General features: G+C 41.4%; 1 protein-coding gene across 1 annotated transcript in view; it reads left to right on the top strand.

Annotated features, from left to right (window-relative positions):
• The window catches only part of LOC122798379 (DENN domain-containing protein 3-like), a 1,373,701-nt gene that overhangs the window by 745,967 nt on the left and 607,734 nt on the right, over window positions 1-20,000 (top strand). Inside the window, exons 16-17 of the mRNA XM_044067263.1 lie at window positions 2,879-3,138; window positions 8,623-8,793. Of these exons, the coding sequence (XP_043923198.1) occupies window positions 2,879-3,138; window positions 8,623-8,793 (431 nt within the window). The remainder of the gene's footprint in view (window positions 1-2,878; window positions 3,139-8,622; window positions 8,794-20,000) is intronic.

The raw sequence follows: 20,000 nt of genomic DNA on the forward strand, positions 1-20,000 counted from the left end.
AGGGAATCAAAGATCTTCACTCCTGGCAAGGTGATTTTTATTCTTGCAGGAAAAAGAATATGAGCTTTAATACTGGCTTTTTTGAAGGACTTAATTAGAGGAACACACTCCTTTCTTCTGGATATGACTGTAGAGGTGTAGTCATTGTCAAACAAATAGCTTTTTGTCCCATCTTGATAGGGGAATTAGTCAAAGCTGATTTCAGCACTAAGTCCTTGTCTTGTGAGGAAAGAAATCTTACTATTATAGACCTGGGGTTAGATGAACTTAGAGATGAAGCTGGATTTGTCAGGGACCGATGAGCCTTCTCAGTTCCAAAAGAGAGGGATTCAGGCATGTTTAGTACTGATAAAAACCATTTATTGAGGAATTGAATCATGTTAGCACCCTCTTCTTTCTCAGGAATTCCATATATTCTTATGTTATTCCTCCTTAATCTACTTTCAAGGTCTTCCAGTTTCTCAATCAGCCTGGTGTTTTGTTTCAGAAGAAATTCATTCTGATGTTCATTTTCTGTCACTCTAGTATTTAGATCAGTTACTGTTTCCTGTAAGGCAAGAATCTGTTCAAATTGTTTTTTTACTATTCCATTTAGAAGTTCCAGATGTTTACTGCATTCTTCTTTGATATCCATTTTGTTCTCGAATTTGTCCATTTTTAGTGACAGTTCTTGGATGTTTGTTATTATAAGATGTAATTCTTTCTTCACTGCATTCTCCTGGTGTGGGTTCTTCGAGTGGCTCATCTTGAGATCTCCAGTAGAAAACTTCTTGATAGGAATAATTAAAAAAATCTCTTGACTATGTATTAATTTTTAGAAAATAATAAAGAGTCTATGGTAATCTAACTTTTAGTATACTTTTAGTTAGATTTTTCTAAAAATGAAAGTATATTTCCTGTCAGGATATTAAAATTTAAGCAGAGCTATGGATTTCTGCTGCTATCAGACTGGCGTATTGGCCACACACCCCAGTAGACCTAGCTTTTGATGATTTATTTTTTACAGTTTTCTATGTGAATCAACGTTTAAGTTGTCATCTATGGTGTCTCCAAGCAGTTTATCTGTATTGTTTAAAAAGGTAAGGTAAAAGCTACTTTTAGCACTGGCATGGGACTTTGAAAAAAATAGTAGTAGTGTAGTCTTTTCTGGGATTAAGTAAAAGTTGGTATTGATGTAACTACAGTTCAACTGCACTAAAAGCATTTTGTGTCATGAATTGCAGTTGCAGTGGGCTGCCAGATGAGTAGATGACAGTTGAGTTATCTGCATTCTGAATAAGCCAAGCTTGTTGAAAGGAGGTATAGAAGTTATTGATAAAAATGGTAAAAAGCAGTCGACCGAGAATAGGAACCGTGAGTAATACCCATTTTAACTAGTAGAAAAGGAAAGAAGGAAGAGAGACATTTGACAGATTGATGCAACAACAGCAGGTAGAGTAGAACAAAAGAAAAACCACCAGGTCAGGTATCCGAGATTTGTTCCAGTAAAATCTCTAGCGCTTCAGCTTACAACCTTCAAGGAGTAAACCAGTACATAAAAAAACTGCACCATATTTCTCTCTGCATTATTCAATTAACACTAATGAAGTCATTTATGAAATCTCCACCTTATTAAATAAGAAGTTTCGAGTTGCACTCTGTATTCAGTCCATGGGGAATCAAAGTACAATATTTCAATATAAAAATTGACTCTTTATACAAAAGAGTATATTTTTTGTGATTTGACAGATTTATATCTTTTAGATAGGTAGTTAGAGAACCATAAAAAAGTTGGTTTGGAAACACCAGAGAGAACATTTGAGTCAGACGTTTCTCATGTATGACTATGTCAGAGGCTTTTGACAGATCTAGGAAAACAAAAGAAATACACTTTTCTTGGACTCTAGCATTACTAATAGTTTTGGTAAAACTGAGAAAAACTGTAGTGGTGCTATGGCCTGTTCAGATCTTAGAAAGGGATGATAAGATAGCAGTTGGGCTAAAGTTTGAGATTTTATAGAGAGGAATAATGAAGACTTTTTTCCCACAGAGCAGAGACATGTTCGTCTTGGGTAGATCTGTTAATGCAATTTGAGTGTAGGTATGCTATAGAGTCTGCAGCAAGCTTAAATTACTTACAGGAAGATCATCTGCAGAAGGAGACCAGGGTTTAAGTTTCATCAGTAGCTATTTAATGTATGATGTGGAGACAGGTTGGAGACTGAAGTCACTGTTACATCATATCATAAAACTGATCACTCCTTAATCAGCTTTGCACCAATATGGAAAATGATGCAGCATGATATAATATAGTACAGAAATGTAACTACGTATACATCTGACATAATGAGGTGAAAGTGATTATTTCCTGATTTCTGCATTTTTTGATAATTTATCCTGTTATTTCCTTTATAGGGGCATGCTGAAGAACATTTTGGTAGCTTAGTGGTTTATATATTAAAATGCTAGAGCTGTGTATCATAGAGTCCTTTTAAGACTTCTTGGTGGTATTCTCATTGTGAATCTTGCCATGTAAGATGTAATTCAAATGTCAGTCATCAAGGAAGATTTATTAATGATTTTTTTCAACTCCTATACAAATCAAAGATTTATAACAGACCTGATGTGGGAAAGTAAATCTCTGGGCAAAATAAACTATCTTTGAGTGCGGCTGAGGCACCGTTCTACAGTTCTTGATTGTTCTGAAGCCACTATGTTATTTTTTGTCAGTACAATGAATTCAGACTAACAGAGCTACACTTCAGAGTATATCAAGATTGTAAGTCTAGGCATTTGCTAGCATAGCAGCTATTTTAGAGATTATGGCTGAAAATGTGAAAGCTTTTAGACATTTCCAAGTGAAGATTAGAAATGCAGTTTTGTTTCTGCTTTTATATAGGGCAACAAAAACAGATTGATCCTGAAACATTTAAAGGTTTCTATACATATTGGAAAAAAACAGAAGAGCAGGCTCAAGATGTCGACCTTCCTCCAGAAGTTATAGAGCATCTGGATAAAAATGAATCTGTGTACAAGGTGTCTTCTCCAGTAAAAACAAACTATGAGGTTGGCAGGATTGCAATGACACAAAAACGCCTTTTCTTGCTGACAGAAGGAAGACCAGGATACAAAGATATTGCTAAATTCAGAGACATAGAGGTAAGCCCTCTATCTGCTTAATTTGTATGAATATATCCATTTTTGTTCCTCTGGCAGCATCGTGTCACAGCCACTGGTTGATGATTAAACACTGTGGATGTTAAGAGCTATTATTAGACTATCTAATGGTGTTCAGCAAAGTCTTTCCAAATAGTAACATGGACTGTCTGTCCCATTTAATTCTAGTAAGCTTCCTGTCATGTGCCACTTCTGTAGCACGTCTCGGGAGCTAACTCACAGTATTACTAGGAATCACTTCTGAAGCAGGATTCAAGGATTCACCCTAGACCCTTCCATTGAGGAAGGCAAGCAGATACCTTTCTTTTCCTCCCCTGGATAACCCTCTGATACCAGAGCTGCTGTTGAATCTTGGGTCACCAGTGAAACATACAAATTTCCTGCTTCTCTACCTCTAAGCCAACTTAAAGTTGTATGGATTTGTGGCTCCCTCAAATCTAAAGAGCTAGTAAGTAGATATGACAGGCAGTATTATTGTTAATTCATTCTACAAAAACTTATTCCATTTGGACACTTCACTGTGGCCTTTTGGCTAAAAGGAAATGTGCAGTATCCATGAGATGACCTCCAGTAATAACCCCCCTTTATCATGCAGGAGCTCATTACTTGTTTCTGTCTTTCTGTCCCTGATGAACACTTAAACCAAAAGCTCAAACAGAATCATTTTAACTTCATTCCACACTGCAGGTCAAAGATGTTTGGGTGCTTGTTAATGGATATTGTCAGGTGGTCAAACACAGAGAAATAAGGTAGTGGACTGCTAATAAACCTCATTTTGTAGTTAGTGAGTTTGATTCTCTCATTTATTCTTTCTCTGCTCTATGATTATTAGCAACTTATTTTAACCAGAAAGTGCTTCTAGGCCACTCCTGAAAGTTCTTTACCAAAGTGAAGATGCCGGAGCACTCTCAATAGAAAACCTATATAGAAATCAGAGGTAGAATATTTAGGAATAATAAGGCCACAATCCTGAATTAATTATGTAAAAAATGCTTGCTTAGAAGGCAGTACATAATTAAGATGTGTTCAGAATCTTTGAAAAGAAAAGCAGACCTCACTGAAGATGAGATGATGTGCTGGTTAATGAATAAACCCCTAAGCTGTGACTTACTGGCCAGATGTCTGTAGATAGGGGCATACTATTCCAGGCATCCTCTACCTACACAAGAGAAGTAAAATATCTTACATCAATTTGAATTTATATTACTATTTAGTCATGATTTATAGGCTTTCCTACAGCAGTACATATTTTCTCAGCATATTGCATTGTAGACCTTGTTCAGTACTAACACTGATCTCACACAAGCCTTTTCAAAGTTCATGTAGACTTAAGCCATCATCTGTTAAGGTGTCCTCCTCTAAAGTAAGGTGTTTTCTGTTGATTTGGGCTTACCAACCACAGGAATGGAAAAATATTCCTCTTCGTCATCTTTCTTAGCTGGAAGACACAATGAAAGATACCTCACAGCACTGGCACACTCAGGTGTGTGCAGTCAGACACCTAGATAATGTGTGCAGTCAGACACCTAGATAAGCTATAGAGGGAACAAGGTGAACACCAGAAAACTTTCCAAATCCATGAAACAGACAATGTGATGGCAGATCTTATATAAAAGTACCTCATATAGGTGTTCTGCTTTCAGGCAGAGAGAAGAGAGTAGTGTTCAGAACCAGATATTTGAAAAAGATGTGTACCGTCTCCACTCTTGGTTTTACAGCCCTGAACTATCAGACACTTATTAATGCCTATAAGGGGAAATTGTGGGGCAAATGTAAGAGAAGACTGATAAATTGCAGAGTGTGAGGACAAGGAAAGCTGACAAGTTAATCAAAGTTGCCAGTAAGCTAGTAGGTCATTTGGATAGGTATAATTATGATGAAGACAATGCATGATGCAAGCCTTCAATGTCTAATGTATTTAGATACCATGCCTGTTTAAAAAAGAAACCTCTTTCTGCATATATAATAATGGATCATCCAGACCATCACAGTGTCACAGCAGACATTCAAAGCAGAAGGATCTGTGTGACTTGCAAAGGTAGACTAGTCATATCAGTGTTCAACACATTAGTTCAGGAATAGTGTCATAACAGGTAGTTGTCTTTACCACTGTGAAACAGAAAGAAAAACATTCAGCTTCCCAAGTTCTGTGCAGGAATTCCACAGAACATGGCCTAGAAGACTAAATCATTCTCCTTCCTGTGGAATTTTCTCCAAATCTCTTAATCAAGAAGAGTTTTTCTGAAAGCAAAGCAAAACATGGCAGGTACCAGGCTCAGCTCCAAAATGGCAGTGACAGCCCTAGATTTTAGCATTGCTGCAAATTGTATCAAAATCCCCAAGGATTCTGCCAAGAAAGTACAATAGTGTTAAGTAAAAACTAAATTTCTCCAAAGAAGTACATGATACTTTGGTAATTAGAAATGACATTATATTAGCAGGTTCATTGGCACAGAGGTCTAAAGACTTGACTTTGACCCAATTAACTTGGGATAAGTTAGTGACCTGCACACTGGAAGATCTAGACAGGCAGCATGGAAGTGAGTTTTCAGTGATGGCTCACCCATCTTGCAGAAATGGAGACTGCCTGACCCCAATGCTGGTGATGACTCCAAGTTGTGGATTTCCATGTTGTGCTTGGCACTTTATCCTTTCTAATGCATGTGTTGAAATATAAATGCATGTAACACAGGCTGAACTTTGCTATCCCCACTTTCGCTTTGCATGTGTCAGAGTGACCATGAGATGATGGGGATTTAGGAAGCCAAAGCAGAAGTACTTAACTGCTGTATGATCTCAAGTATCATCTGCTTTGAATACACATGATTTTCTTTTTTACGTTTTAAGTCTTTATTATATACATTTAGGCCAATAAAGCCAAACCCCACTAGCTGTAGACATGCCATGATGTTAAGTTGTCTATCTCTCCTTTGTTCTTGCTGGTTGGGATCGGAGCCGATTCTCGGCTCTGACTTGGCCATCTTCAATAGCTCAAGAGCTGTTTACTGGCTTGAGGCTACCCCTTATCCCATAATGCCTAGCGATAGCTACCCAGATCTCGTTTGTGGCTTCAGCTGTGAGGTGTCGTTTTTCTGGCTCAGGCTTGTATAGAATTTTTTGTGTAACTTTTTACTAGAATTTAACTCTTCTAGTACTTTATTATTAGAGATAGTCTTGTTTCTGTGGTAGGTAATTGTTTATTCTATAGTATCCCTCCTTTTGTAGAACTCGTTTAACTTAGAGAGTTCTCCCCCACCCCTTCCCCCCTTCTTTCTTGGTTAGCCGTTTAACTTAGAGGCTTTCCTATTACCTTCTTAAAAAAAAAAAAAACCTTTATCTATATCCCTTCTAGTAGGTGTGTTTTTTTTTGTTCTTGTAGAACTGAATATTGCTCCTTTTTATTGTTGTCTAAATTGTTTGGTTTCCTTCTACAGTAAAATACGTCAAAGGAATCTAAGGTTTTTGGGTTTAAGAAGTGTGACTCATGCTGTCAGAAGATGTCTCTGACAGATGGGCACACTTCTTGCGTCTATTGTTTAGGCACTTTGCACCTGCAGGACTCTTGTTCTGTTTGCCATACCTTTAGTCCAAGAGTCCCGCAGGAGCATAAGAATAAATTGATTCCTAGGGGTCTATTAAAACCCCAGGATTCACTGGCCAAGAGCTCACAGCCAGTGAAATCCCCTAAATCCACTAAGCCGTCGGCTCCAGTTTCGGAGCCGTCTTCGGTACAGGCTTTACCTTCTACGTCAGTTCTGGCTGGCACCAACAAGACAATCTCCCCGTCGGCTCCATCAGAGGCTTCAGAGCTGTCGCGGAGCCACAAGAGGCTGAGATCCCCTTCCTTACAGTCGGTGCATTTGGCTCCTCGGTTTCCTTTACTTCAGAGCGAGCGTAGTCACCGATCCTCTCACTCCTCTCGATCCTCTAGGCTGTCAGATCATGATGTGGAGAGAGTAGTCAGTAGGTTGCTAAAGTCGCAGGCACTAGCTAAATTGCTGTCCAGCCCTCCTCAACAGGTATCAGCTCCATCCATTTCTCTTGATGTTCCTCCTCCGACTCCAATGAGTTCGGAGCCAGAGTTCGTTGGAGTTCGAGTAGTGGAACCTTCGGCTCCAATAACTCTATCTCGGTGGTACCTCCGAGGGGGCGAGTGGCATTGGACCCTTGTCCGACCCCGTTCATCCTCTCAGAGCTTCAGCGCAGGTGAGCTCGGCTCCAACATCGGCCAAGGAGCCGTCCCCCTCAGTGCGGAGAAAGATTCCTATTTCTTCGGAACCGGAGAGTTTCTGGGAGTTTTCGTGTGTTAGGTGTTTTGTTTGTGTGTTTCGATATTGCAGGCTTTCGCTCACTATGCATCGCTCAACCAGCATTCGCTCATGTCAGTTTTTGTTCCTATAATATAGACCCTTTTACTGACTGAGATTTATTTTACAGGAATGTTTCAATCAGTATAGCATGGGTGCATGATTCGAGTAAGACATTTGAATGTTTTATGTAAGCCTTTGATTATTTCACTGGTCACTTCCATATTATTGCAGAGTTGTTTGCTCATTTCTGATTAGACACAGATACAGAAAGTGCTTAATGAAAACTGCACTAGGAGTAGATATCTGCATGCAGTCTGAGGAGTTTTGTCTCAGTACCTGTCAGGAAACCTGTCAGGAAACTGCAGATTTTTTTTCATTTCTTAATTGTTAACTGATGAGTGAACTGGTCTGTCTTGGACTATTTTCATCCACAGTCACACCCCTAAAGGTAAATGCAAAATATATGGACAATTTAGATACCAAATTAACCAGCATTTGTGTAAAAGTGGGACAATACCTGGTTTCCCAGAGGAAAGCAGAATAAGGAAGAGCATATAGACTCAACATAGACAGTGACCGGAGGTCAGGACTGAACCCTTACACAATGAAGCAGAGATCTTTACCAGTAGGCTGCCATACTACCTAGCATGCACACAAGGAAGGATGCAGAGGCTTTGGAGTGTTAATTAAGGGCTTCATTAGAATGTTCTGTTTGCTGGGAGCACATAAATTATGTTTCCATGTTTAAACCTGAAATATACTGTAGAGTTATGTAGCAAAATGTCTTGTTTGCAAAACACTGGAGTTATTTTTGTATTGCTTTTGCACGACTTGAGTAGTCTAGTTGAATTCACATGTAGCTGTTTTTTGAAGTTTAAAACACAGTGAATCCATTTTAAATCAATCTCTGAATGTTTGCTGCTGTGAATATGGAACTTTGTCAAGTTGCTTTTGCTTGTGATGGTATGTAATGCTGTCATAATCCTGCTGTCTGTTTAATTCATTTCTATTAACTTTACGTTCCCTTGGCAGAAGTCCAACCCTTAACTACTGTAAAGCAAGTATCTCATTTTACCCTGCACTTTATGCTTTCTCTGTAGGTTGTCCTTATTTGTTAATGCGATTTAAAGTGATATACTGGTTTCTTTATTTGTAGGATGTAAAAGCAACATCAGTAAATATTTTGTTCCTGAGAATTCCGACCTTGCAAATCAAATCCATTTCCAAGAAGGATGTGTTTGAAGCCAACTTAAAATCTGAATGTGATCTTTGGCACCAGATAGTAAAGGAAATGTGGGCCGGGAGAAAAATGTCAGATGATCACAAGGTTAGAAAATGAAATATTGCTTTAAATCAATATATCTGTACAAATAATTGTATTTTTTGAATATTATACAAGTTATTATTGTTAACTAGTATTTTGTAGAAAAGGACTAATGTCTGTTGTGAAATGCAGTTATGTGAATTCCCACTGTCACTGTTGACAAAACACCTACTGAAATCATAGCTAGCTACAGATCCCCAACCATGACTCAGGATGCCCACTCCACCTATCTGGACTTAGGTTCATAGGTTCATAGGAGTGTACTAGGCTAATGGCCCTGGAGCCTTTACAAGCCTAGCCCATAGAAGTGCCCTGGCATCGTACCGCCCAATGTTAGTTCCCAGTGCCTCTATCAAGTAGAGCCACTAGAGTGATCCCTGGAATGAACTTTCTATTTCCTATCCATACATCAAGATTTCTCTTGAAGAGGGCCAATGAGGTGCTCTGCTTGACATGTATGGGAAGTCTATTTCAGAGCATGGGTAGTCTCTGGGTTATGATTAGCATGTCCCTCCAGCATGTTCTGTTGATTGTGGTAATGAGGTTGAGGTCTCTGGAGCATGTGATGCGGAGGGACTGGGATTTCTTTAGATGTAGCATTTCTAACAGGGGTCAGACATGGCTTTGTAAGTCAAGCAGAGATTGCCTCTTAGTATATGATATGAGACAAAGAATAGCTGGAGTTTTTTGAATCTGTCCATGTAGGACATGTGTTTAAGGCCTAGGATCCTCTTTGTGAGGTACTTTTGTGGCATTTCCAGCTGTTGCATGTGTCTAGTGAGGTACATGCCAAATGGGGCATTATATTTGATGATTGGCCTAATGAGGGAAGAGTAGAGAGAGATGATGACCTCTTTCTTCCTCGATGCAAAACCCTTGGTAATGTGATGTGCCACAAAGAAGGACTTTCTGACCACAGTGACAATGTGGTGGTCGAAGGAGAGGTTGCTGTCAACCTGTGTCACCAGATCTCTTATAATGCCTTCAGTGTTCAGTGGGCTCCCATCGATGTGGTAATTAGTGGGAACTGTATTTTTCCGAAAGAGGGTGACGACACATTTTTTTTGGTATTAAGCTTAAGGCCATGGTCTCGACACCAGTCATTGGTCTCAGTGAGGCCTTTCTGTAGGATGTCTGCACCACTTGGGAAGTTAATAATGGCTCCCAGCTTGCAGTCATCTATGAACTTGGTCAGCCAGAGTCCCTCCGTGTTGGCCTGGACTTCTGAGAAGTAGATGCCAAACAGGAGAGGACGCAGGACCGATCCCTGTGGGACTCCACTTGTGACTGGTTGGCAGTCTGACTTGGAGTCCGCTACTTTCACACTGTGGGTTCTGTCTATGAGCCAATTTGCAACCCACTTGGTGATATAGGGGTTGATGCCTAGTTTGGTGAGTTTATCTATAATTCCTAATTGAGGAATGGTATCAAAGGCCTTGGCCAGATCGAGGTAGGCTGTATGAACTGCCTTGCCCTCATCCACAGCTCTTGTGACTAACTCAAAGAAGTCAACCAAGTTGAACAGGTATGATCTACCTTTCATAAAACCAAATTGCATGGGATCTAGAGTTTGGAGATTCCCTATATCCTTGTTACTTACTTGAATCCATCAAGATTCAACCCTCTGCCCTGATCCTGGGTCTCTTTATCTACCCAACCATAGAGTGGAAGACCTCTTCTAGCCTAAACATGAATGCCTAGAGATTCCTTGACTTCGTCAATGCCAATGCATTGGATCAGCTGGTCGACACCCTGTGAGAGGTGAAAATATCCTGGGCCTGATCCTAACCAGCATGAGCAGCCACTGTAGCACTCCTACAGTGTCATTTCCCTTGGTAAGATCCGACCATAAAGTGATCACTTTTGAAATTACCATCTCCCCTTACCCCCTTATGTCAGAGTCAAATGAAAAAACTTTTCCAAAGCTGACTACAGTCTCCTCAGAGCAGGTATAAGCAGCTTCACAGCCACTGTCCCTTCAGTTGGAAGTAGCACTAATGTCCAAGCCTACACCAGAAAACTATATGAGCACCTACATAGCTGTATGTACTCAGCATTACCTGAGAGGACCAAATCACCTTCCTCAAGGAAGAGTAAACCTGTCTGGTGGACAGCAGCAGTAAACAAACTCTATAACAGAAGGAAAAAATTGCTGTCCAGGGCCAAGAAGGAGCAGGTGCCAAGATAGAAGTAATCTCTCCTTTGTATGAACAAGCAAATAAGGTCACTGCTGAAATCCTCTAAGGCTAACTGCAAGTCCATATTGGTCACATCCACCAAGGACAGTCACAAGGTCTTCCTCACATATGTCCACAATCTCAAAGGCAACACCCAAATCTGCTCTGAACTGATGGTCAATAACATCACATACACAAACGCCATTGATATAGCCAACCTGTTGGCAGACAAGTTCAGTGAAAATTCCCCCCCCCGTCCCCCCATCTGTAAGCCAGGACATCCCCAGCACCTGCCCCCCTCCCCTCATTACCAGGGAGCAGGTCCTTAATGCCCTCTCAAAGGCAAAAAATACAGTCTCCATGGGACCCGATAACATCCCTAGCTGTATCCTACATGAACGCAGGCATGAGGTCTCAGCTTCATTAGACACCCTGTTCAACCAAAGCCTGAACACTGGCTTCATCTCAGCTGAATGGAGGACAGCCACTGTCATCCCTCAACACAAAGGTGGAGCATCCACTGTCCCATGCAGTTGTATGCCCATCAGCCTAACTAGCCTGATCTGCAAGGCCATGGAACGCATTATAATGGACCTTATAAACAAGGACATTGGCAACCTCCGAATGCTTGACCCCACACAGACTGGGTTTGTCAAAGGAAGTTCATGCCTGTTAAACTTGGTCGACTTCTTTGAAACAGTCACCAAAGCCATGGATGAGGGGAAGATGGTGCACACTGCCTACCTTGATCCAGCCAAAGCTTTTGACACTATTCCTCACTCGGGGATAATAAATAAACTCTCCCAGCTAGTTATCAACCAATATGTTACCAGATGGTTAGCTAACTGGCTCACAGATAGAACCCACTCAGTCAAAGTAGGGGAAGCCACATCTAGTAGTAGACCCGTAATGAGTGGTGTACCACAAGGATCGGTCTTGGGGCCTCTACTGTTTGGGATATACTTTTCTGAGGTGCAAGCCTAAACCAGTGGTCTGTGACTGACCAAGTTTGCAGATGACTGCAAGCTGGGCCCTGTCTTAAATTCCCTCCTAGTGATGTGAACATCCTCCAAGAGGGCCTTACCCAAACTAATTACTGGTGCCAGAAGCATGGCCTCAAACTGAATGCTAAGAAATGCATCATTATCCCATTTGGGGAAAATGTCATCCCCACTAATTATCACATTAATAACAATGTACTAAGCATGCAATCAGTTGTGGGGGACTTGGGCACCCAGGTTGATAACAACCTGACTTTTGACCACCATGATGTTCTTCGTGTTTCACTGTTGCAGTCATAACTGTAGGGTGATCCTGCCGGCAGGCAGCCCGAGGTCGGCCAGAATCCCAAAGTCTGGGTCCGGCGTCGGCTGTATAAGCTAGTATCCTGACGTCAGTACGCCTTGGTACATAGCCCTCAGCCGACGCCATCTTCTCCAGTCTTTCTTGCCGTGCGGTGGAAAGCAGCTCGCAAAACGTTGGTTGGCGATTTTCGAACAGCATTCTTGGTTGTTGTCGGTCCGAAGTTGTTACTTCTCTTCTCAAAGCCCGTTGGGAAATCTTTTTCTTGTTCCTCCGATGTCAGAAAAAGTTAATAATTGTATAGCGTGTGGGAAACAAATACCTCATAAAGATTTCCACTCTTACTGTCTACCTTGCTTAGGCCCTGACCACGACGTTTCTTGTTGTCGGTTCTGTGCCAGGTTCAACTCTCGTACTGTTAAACGCAGGTACGACTGGGCTTTAAATTATTTTGGCAGACGCTTCAATTACAGAATGTCGTCGGATACTACCGGAGTTCAAAAGAAGCGCAAAGATAAAGACAGGCCTCCGAGGTCCAAACAGGACTCGTTGCAGCTGGAGCCAGCGTCCGGTTCGGCTGTCGTCAGTGAGGCGCTTTTGCAGCCCCTGTCGTCCGCCGCTTCTGAAGCGATGGCCGATACGGACTCCCATGGGGAGCCATCAAGGCCCACTATTTTAACTGCTGCAGGACCTTCGGACATCGCTCCTTCAGATGGGTCCGGAACCGCTGTGCAGGTACCGGCTTCTGAGGGGGTTTTCAGGCCTACTCACATTACTATTTCAAAGACAAAGGCAAAGACAAAGACTCCTTCTAAGTCTAAAGTTTCAGCTCAAGCTGCTTCTGAATCCACTCCCAAGACACAAAAACAATTATTGAGGATAGCTGAAGACTTGCTTTCAATGATTAGGGGTTCTCACCCCCCTCCTGAGAAAAGGCCTCGACAGGATGTTACTCTGGATTCTTCTGACCAGGCCTCTGTCTCTTCTGTTTCTTCCTCTGATCAGGACTATTCCTTCCCCCCTTATGAGGATTCGGATGCTGAGGAATCTTTGCCCTCGGCCTCTCCGCCTGAGGATTTTTCTTTTGGGGAAACCTTGCATGAGATGAGGGAGCATTTTCATTGGGAAGGACAGGAATATTCTGCTTCCAAAAAGAGGCTTAGAGAATTTTTTCTTCTTCCTCAGCGTAGGCCTTTAGCTATCCCTCCTGTTTTGGACATTGTGGATGATGCTTTTTCTGAGGCTAATTTGAATCCTGATTCCATGCCTCCTGCTCCTTCTAAGCCTGATAGATTTTATAGGGTTCCTGACTCTCATTTATTTCTATTTAAAAATCCTTCTGCAGACCCTGAAAGTATTTCTCAGGGTTCTAAGGCTGCTAAGGTTGCTACTTCTAAAAATCCTATTCCCTCTGAGAAGGATTCTCGTGCTTTAGACAGGTGGGGCAAAAAGGTATATACTTCTGCTACCCTTTCTGTAAGGGCATTGAATTGCCAGTTTCATATGTTTAAATACCAGCAATTTCTTTTGTCTGTTTTAAAGCAAAAGCTTGCTTCTGTACCTGCTTGTGCAGAGGATAAGGAACTTCAGGATGTTTTGCATGCTACTGAACAGGTTAACAAGCATAGTTTACATTGTGGTTTTGATGCCTTGGATGCTTCCTGCAGGGCTGCTGCCTCTGGTACTGTGATTAGGAGACATGCCTGGCTTCGTGAACAAAGTTTGCCTGAACAGGTTAAGGCTAAATTATTAGATGCCCCTGTTCAACATGATGTTCTTTTTGGTTCTAAGGCTGAGGAAGTTATTAAAAAGATGGAAGAAAAGGCAAAGTCCATGCAGACTGTAAAAGATTTCTTGCAGGTTCAGCCTCCTAGATTTTCCAGGAATTGGCCCACTAAAAATTGGTCGTTTCCCACGTCTGACAGGCCTCAAAGGGGAAGATATAGACGCTCCAGAGGCCGTGGTTAAGGCCAGACCTCGTACAGATCTAGACAATGGACTGCTTCTTCACCTAGAAGGGGAGAAGACAGATCCCAATCTCAAAGGAAACAGACTCAATGACTCTCTCGGTTGGGCTTCAGGACCTCTTTACCTGGACGCCCCTCTCGGAGAAAAACTGTCTCTTTTTTACAGGAATTGGACTCATATTACCCAGGACAAATGGGTATTGGATGTGATTTTAAAAGGTTACAAGTTCCACTTTCACACTTTGCCAAGGTCTCACGGTTGGCCAGATCTGCCAAAACTTCAATGGTCAGAGGCCTTAACTCAAGTGGATGCTCTTCTGGCCATGAGAGCCATAGAGCCTGTTCCACTCTTGGAAATGGGAAAAGGATTTTATTCAAGGCTGTTTCTGGTTCCCAGAAAACAAAACTCTTGGAGACCTATTCTGGACCTTTCTGTGTTAAACACCTTTTTGGAAATTCCAAAGTTCAAGATGCTCACTCTACAACAGTTACTTCCAATGCTCTCTCAGGACGCCTGGATGGTGACATTGGACTTAAAGGAAGCCTACTTGCATATCCCTATCAGACAAGAACGCAGGAAATTCCTCAGGTTCAAGGCAGGTTCGAGGCACTTTCAATTCTCTGTTCTGCCCTTTGGTTTATCTACTGCGCCCAGAGTCTTCACCAAGTGCCTGGCACCAGTAGTGGCTTACTGCAGACTTCAGGGGATTCAGATTTACCCCTATTTGGACGACTGCCTTATTCAGGCAGACAGCAAAGATCTTCTGCTTCAACACCTAGACTTCGTTCAACGTCTTCTCCTCTTACTGGGATTCTCAGTGAACATAAAGAAATCACATTTAATCCCTTCTCAACAAATGGTATTCTTGGGAGCCCTCTTAAACACAACCTTACAAAGGGCCTACCTCACTCCAGAAAAACAAACTCAGCTGGCTTCTACTTTCAACACCTTGGCAACTCTATCTCAGCTCACTGCAAGGAAATTCCTGCAGACTCTGGGCTACATGGCTTCCTGCATTCTGTTGATTCCAAACGCAAGGCTTCACATGAGAAAGCTTCAATGGTATCTGAAAAGTGTATGGTCACAGCATTATTGCGATCTGGATATTCTGATTCCTCTGATCCCCTGCCTCCAGAAGGAATTCCTCAGGTGGTCCAGGGCATGCATTTTAAACGAAGGAAAACCTTTTCGTCTCCCTCAACCTACTCAAATCCTAACCACGGACGCCTCGGATTATGCTTGGGGAGCACATTTTCTAGACAATTGCCAGCAAGGAACCTGGACAAAGGACCATCTTCACTGGCACATCAATCTGAAGGAGATGTTGGCAGTTCAAAATGCCCTTTTGGCCTTCAAGCACCTTTTACGACCAGGGCCTCTGCTAATTCGCACAGACAACACCACGGTCATGTGGTACATCAACAAGCAGGGGGGATCTCATTCTTACCCCCTTTGCAGACTGGCTATGAGTTTATGGGACACAGCTCTAAATTTGAATCTGCATCTCCAGGCTCAATTTATTCCAGGCAAACAAAATCTTTTAGCAGACAGCCTGAGCAGAAACATTTCAGATCCTCACGAATGGATGCTAGACACCAACTTGTTCAAAAGGATTACTGCAGTTTGGGGATGTCCCCAGATAGATCTGTTCGCATCCCATCTCAATCATCAGCTGCCTCGCTTTTGCACCAGATCCTTCCACAAAACAGCATGGAGAGTGGATGCCCTGTCTTTCAGTTGGAGAAGTCTGTCTGCATATGCCTTCCCTCCTCTTCCTCTACTGCCTCGGGTACTACTGAAGATAAAGCAGGACAAGCCCAAGTTCCTCATCTTGATTGCTCCAAATTGGCCTCGACAGTTTTGGTATCCGACACTAAAACTCCTGTTCTCGGGGCCTCCTTGGATTCTTCCACTGAACCCTTCGCTTCTGTCCCAGCATCAGGATCAGTTGCTACATTCCAACCTCAAGACCCTTTGCTTGGCAGCTTGGCTCTTCAAAGGAATTTGATTGCCTCTAGTCTTCCCAAACAAGTTTTGGATGTTCTTTTGGAAGCTAGACGGCCAAGCACTAGGAAATCTTATGCCTCTAAATGGAAGAGGTTTTCTATTTGGATGCAGGACCGAGGTTCTGATCCTCAGGTTCCTGATCTCTCCTCTATTTTGCTTTACCTTCGAGCTTTTATCTAAGGGACTTTCTTTTCTTCCATTAAGATTCATGCTTCTGCTATCTCTGCATTTCAGTTCTGATCCTCCTGTTTTTCACATCCTTTGGTGAAGCAGTTTTTGAGGGGCTAAGAATTTGCGACCTCCAAGGACCCCTCCGGTCCCTGCCTGGGATCTTAATTATGTTTTAGAAAAACTTACTTTGCCTCCTTTTGAGCCTGCTGCATCTTCAGATATTAAGTTTCTATCTTGGAAGACTGTTCTTTTGTTAGCTTTGACCTCTGCCAGAAGGGTCTCAGAGTTGCAAGCTCTTATGGCTGTGGAACCTTACCTTATTTTCCATCAGGACAGAGTATCCTTGAGGACCAATCCTACTTTCATGCCTAAGGTGATTTGGAAAGTGGCCTTGAATCAGACAATTCACCTTCCTACTTTCTTTGCAAATCCTCAAAATAAAGGGGAAGGATTTTGCATTCATTGGATGTGCACAGGCAGTTAAGATTTTACTTGGACAAGACTAAAGATTTCAGAAAGTCTAACCAACTGTTTGTTTCCTTTGCCTCCAGTTCACTTGGAAAACTTATTTCTAAACAAACCATTTCCAAATGGATTGCTTATGGGATCAGATTTTGTTACACTCATCATGGTAAACAGTTTCCTGGAACCATTAGAAGTCATTCTACTAGAGCAGCTGCTACTTCTACAGCTTTTCTCAGAGGAGTACCTACCAAGGATATCTTGGAAGCTGCCACTTGGAGTTCAGTGCATACTTTTTCCAAGCACTACAATCTCCCTTTGTTTTCTAAGTCTAGGGCAGGCTTTGCCTCTGCTGTCTTGCAGGGTATTCTTGCCTCCCCTTCTTCTATCTAAAGCCTCCTCCCTCTTTACACTGCTTTGGGATTCCACCCTACAGTTATGACTGCAACAGTGAAACACGAAGAACATAGTACAGTTGTGTACACCTACCATAAATGTAGATGTTTGAGTGTCTTCACTGTTGCAGTCGGGGTTTCCCTCCCTCCTATCCCCTCTTTTCCTTTTTGTGGTGTATTTGTGTTTCCTTTGTTGGATTCATTTTTGATTTATTGGAGGTATTCTGACATCTAGGGCAAGAAAGGCTGGAGAAGATGGCGTCGGCTGAGGGCTATGTACCAAGGCGTACTGACGTCAGGATACTAGCTTATACAGCCGACGCCGGACCCAGACTTTGGGATTCTGGCCGACCTCGGGCTGCCTGCCGGCAGGATCACCCTACAGTTATGACTGCAACAGTGAAGACACTCGAACATCTACATTTATGGTAGGTGTACACAACTGTACTTTGCCTCTGTTGTACAGAAGGCTTTCTACATGGCCCACCTCATAAATAAGAGTGTTTCATCCAGGAACAAGGAGGTCATAACATTCCTGTACTCCTTCCTTATCAGACCCATTATTGAGTACAATGTCCCCTTCAGCATGTACCTAGCCAAGCATATGCAGCAGATGGGGAGACCACAGAGGTTCCTGACCAGGAAAATCCAGGGGCTCAAACACTAATCCTATACAGATAGGCTAAAAGCCCTGTCCCTCTACTCAGTCTCATGCAGACTGCTCAGAGGTGACCTGTGTCTGGTATATAAGACCATCTCAGACCCAGCCTTGATGGAGTTGCTGCATATCCATAAGTCAAAACTCCACTCAATCAACCCGCACGCAAAGCCTTAACGTGGTCTGTAATATTAATAGAACTTGGTGGGATAGATTTGTGCCCCAAAGACTCCGCTGTCTGTGGAATACACTCCCTCTCCATGTCAAGCAGAGTACCTCTCTAGCCCTCTTTAATAGGAACCTGGACAACTGGATGGGAAACAGAAAATATACTCCTGGGATCCCAACTGTGTCCGGTGCTGACTTTGAGTGAACATGGGTGAAATTCTTGGCTAGGCTTATAAGGGCCTCCGAGCCAATAGCCTAGTATCATCCTATGAAGCATTCACTGATATTTTGTGAGTATTTAAATTGGGCCTTTATTCAGTTTCTTGCCACTGCTCACCCAATGGGGTATTCATTGCTATGTAGCTCCCAAAGTTGGAAAGGCTATCTCTTATAAAAACCCTTCACCCATAAACAATAAATCATTTGGCTTTACATCCATAAACATGGTAATAGGAATATGTGAGATATATGATCCTATATATTTCATTATGTAGGTAGGATAATGTTTCTGGTTTCAGAAATGGGATTCTGGTATTGGTGTGTCCTACTTCTCTTGTCACGGCAGTCTAGATTCTGTGTCTGAAAGCTCAGCTGTTTGGTATGTTGAATAGTAGTTGCAGTGCAGGTAGAACATATAATATAAATGACAACATAGATAGAAATGGATGCAAAGATTATTTATTCTTTGTTGACAGGGGTGGAACACAGATTCAAATGGACCATTTTCAGGCTCAATACAGAACTGTAAAAGTACAATAACAGCAAAGGAGAAAAGTGATAAAGCAGTAATCAGAGAATTATATAAGTGAAGGCAATTACAGCGAAATTTGTAGTACACATGACCAAAGGTTCCAAGGTATATAGTGATTCTAGTATATCTTTATAATATCATTTATAATATAGAGATAAGGGGTTTGGTAGAGGGGTGGGGTGAAAATAATTGGATGAAAAATGTAGGGTGTAATGAGAGGTGGAAAATAGAGAGAAGGTTCTAAGGGAGATTAAGGAAACACATGAGAAATGAGTCTGAGTCTACGATATATATATATATATATATATATATATATGCATACACATATATATATATGTATATATATATATATATATATATATACATATATATATCTATATATAATGTGTATATATATATATATATATATATATATATATATATATATATATATATTTATATATCCAAAAACTTAAAAATCAGAATTATCCAATAGCAGTGTCGAAAAACACACTGAGAGCCAGTAATTAGCGCTTTCATCCAATTTAATATGTTGGACTTCTTCAGAATAACATACAATTACAATACAATCCTGTATATATAACCAAAGTAATGGCGAAATGACAAGTCATACTGTAGACCAATTAGGAAATATAACTCATGAATTATGTAATAAGAATCCTGTTGAAGCAAGACATTCCACTAACTGAATTATGTATAATGTATTTAGAACCCTGTTCAAAATTAAACAAAGCCTACCACTAGTAAATGTGTAGTTAGTTGTGCCATTTCAAAAAACATTTAATGTTTAAACTTTCATTTAGTCCAGGTGGGGCATTAGCATTTAACCTTAGTTGCCATCTTAATTCTTTAACCTCCAATAAAGTATTTCTATCCCCAAAAACATATGAACATAATCAAGCACAATGAATTTAAATCCTGTAGACAAAGGACATATATGACTGTGTTTAGCTAGGGCATTACTAAAATCACATTTTCTTATAGCCGACAATGCTCCTTGATTCTTGTAGACAGCTTGCGTATTGTTTTACCAATATAAAATGCTGAACACAATGTGCAGATAGCTGCATAAACAACATTGTCTGAATTGCAGTCAAAATATGTAGTATAATGTATTTTAAAATTATTATGTTTAAAAGTATATGAGGCAC

This window comes from Protopterus annectens, chromosome 3.part1 (genome assembly GCF_019279795.1).
Source record: "Protopterus annectens isolate FY-2018-M chromosome 3.part1, PAN1.0, whole genome shotgun sequence".
Taxonomy (NCBI): Eukaryota; Metazoa; Chordata; order Ceratodontiformes; family Protopteridae; genus Protopterus; species Protopterus annectens.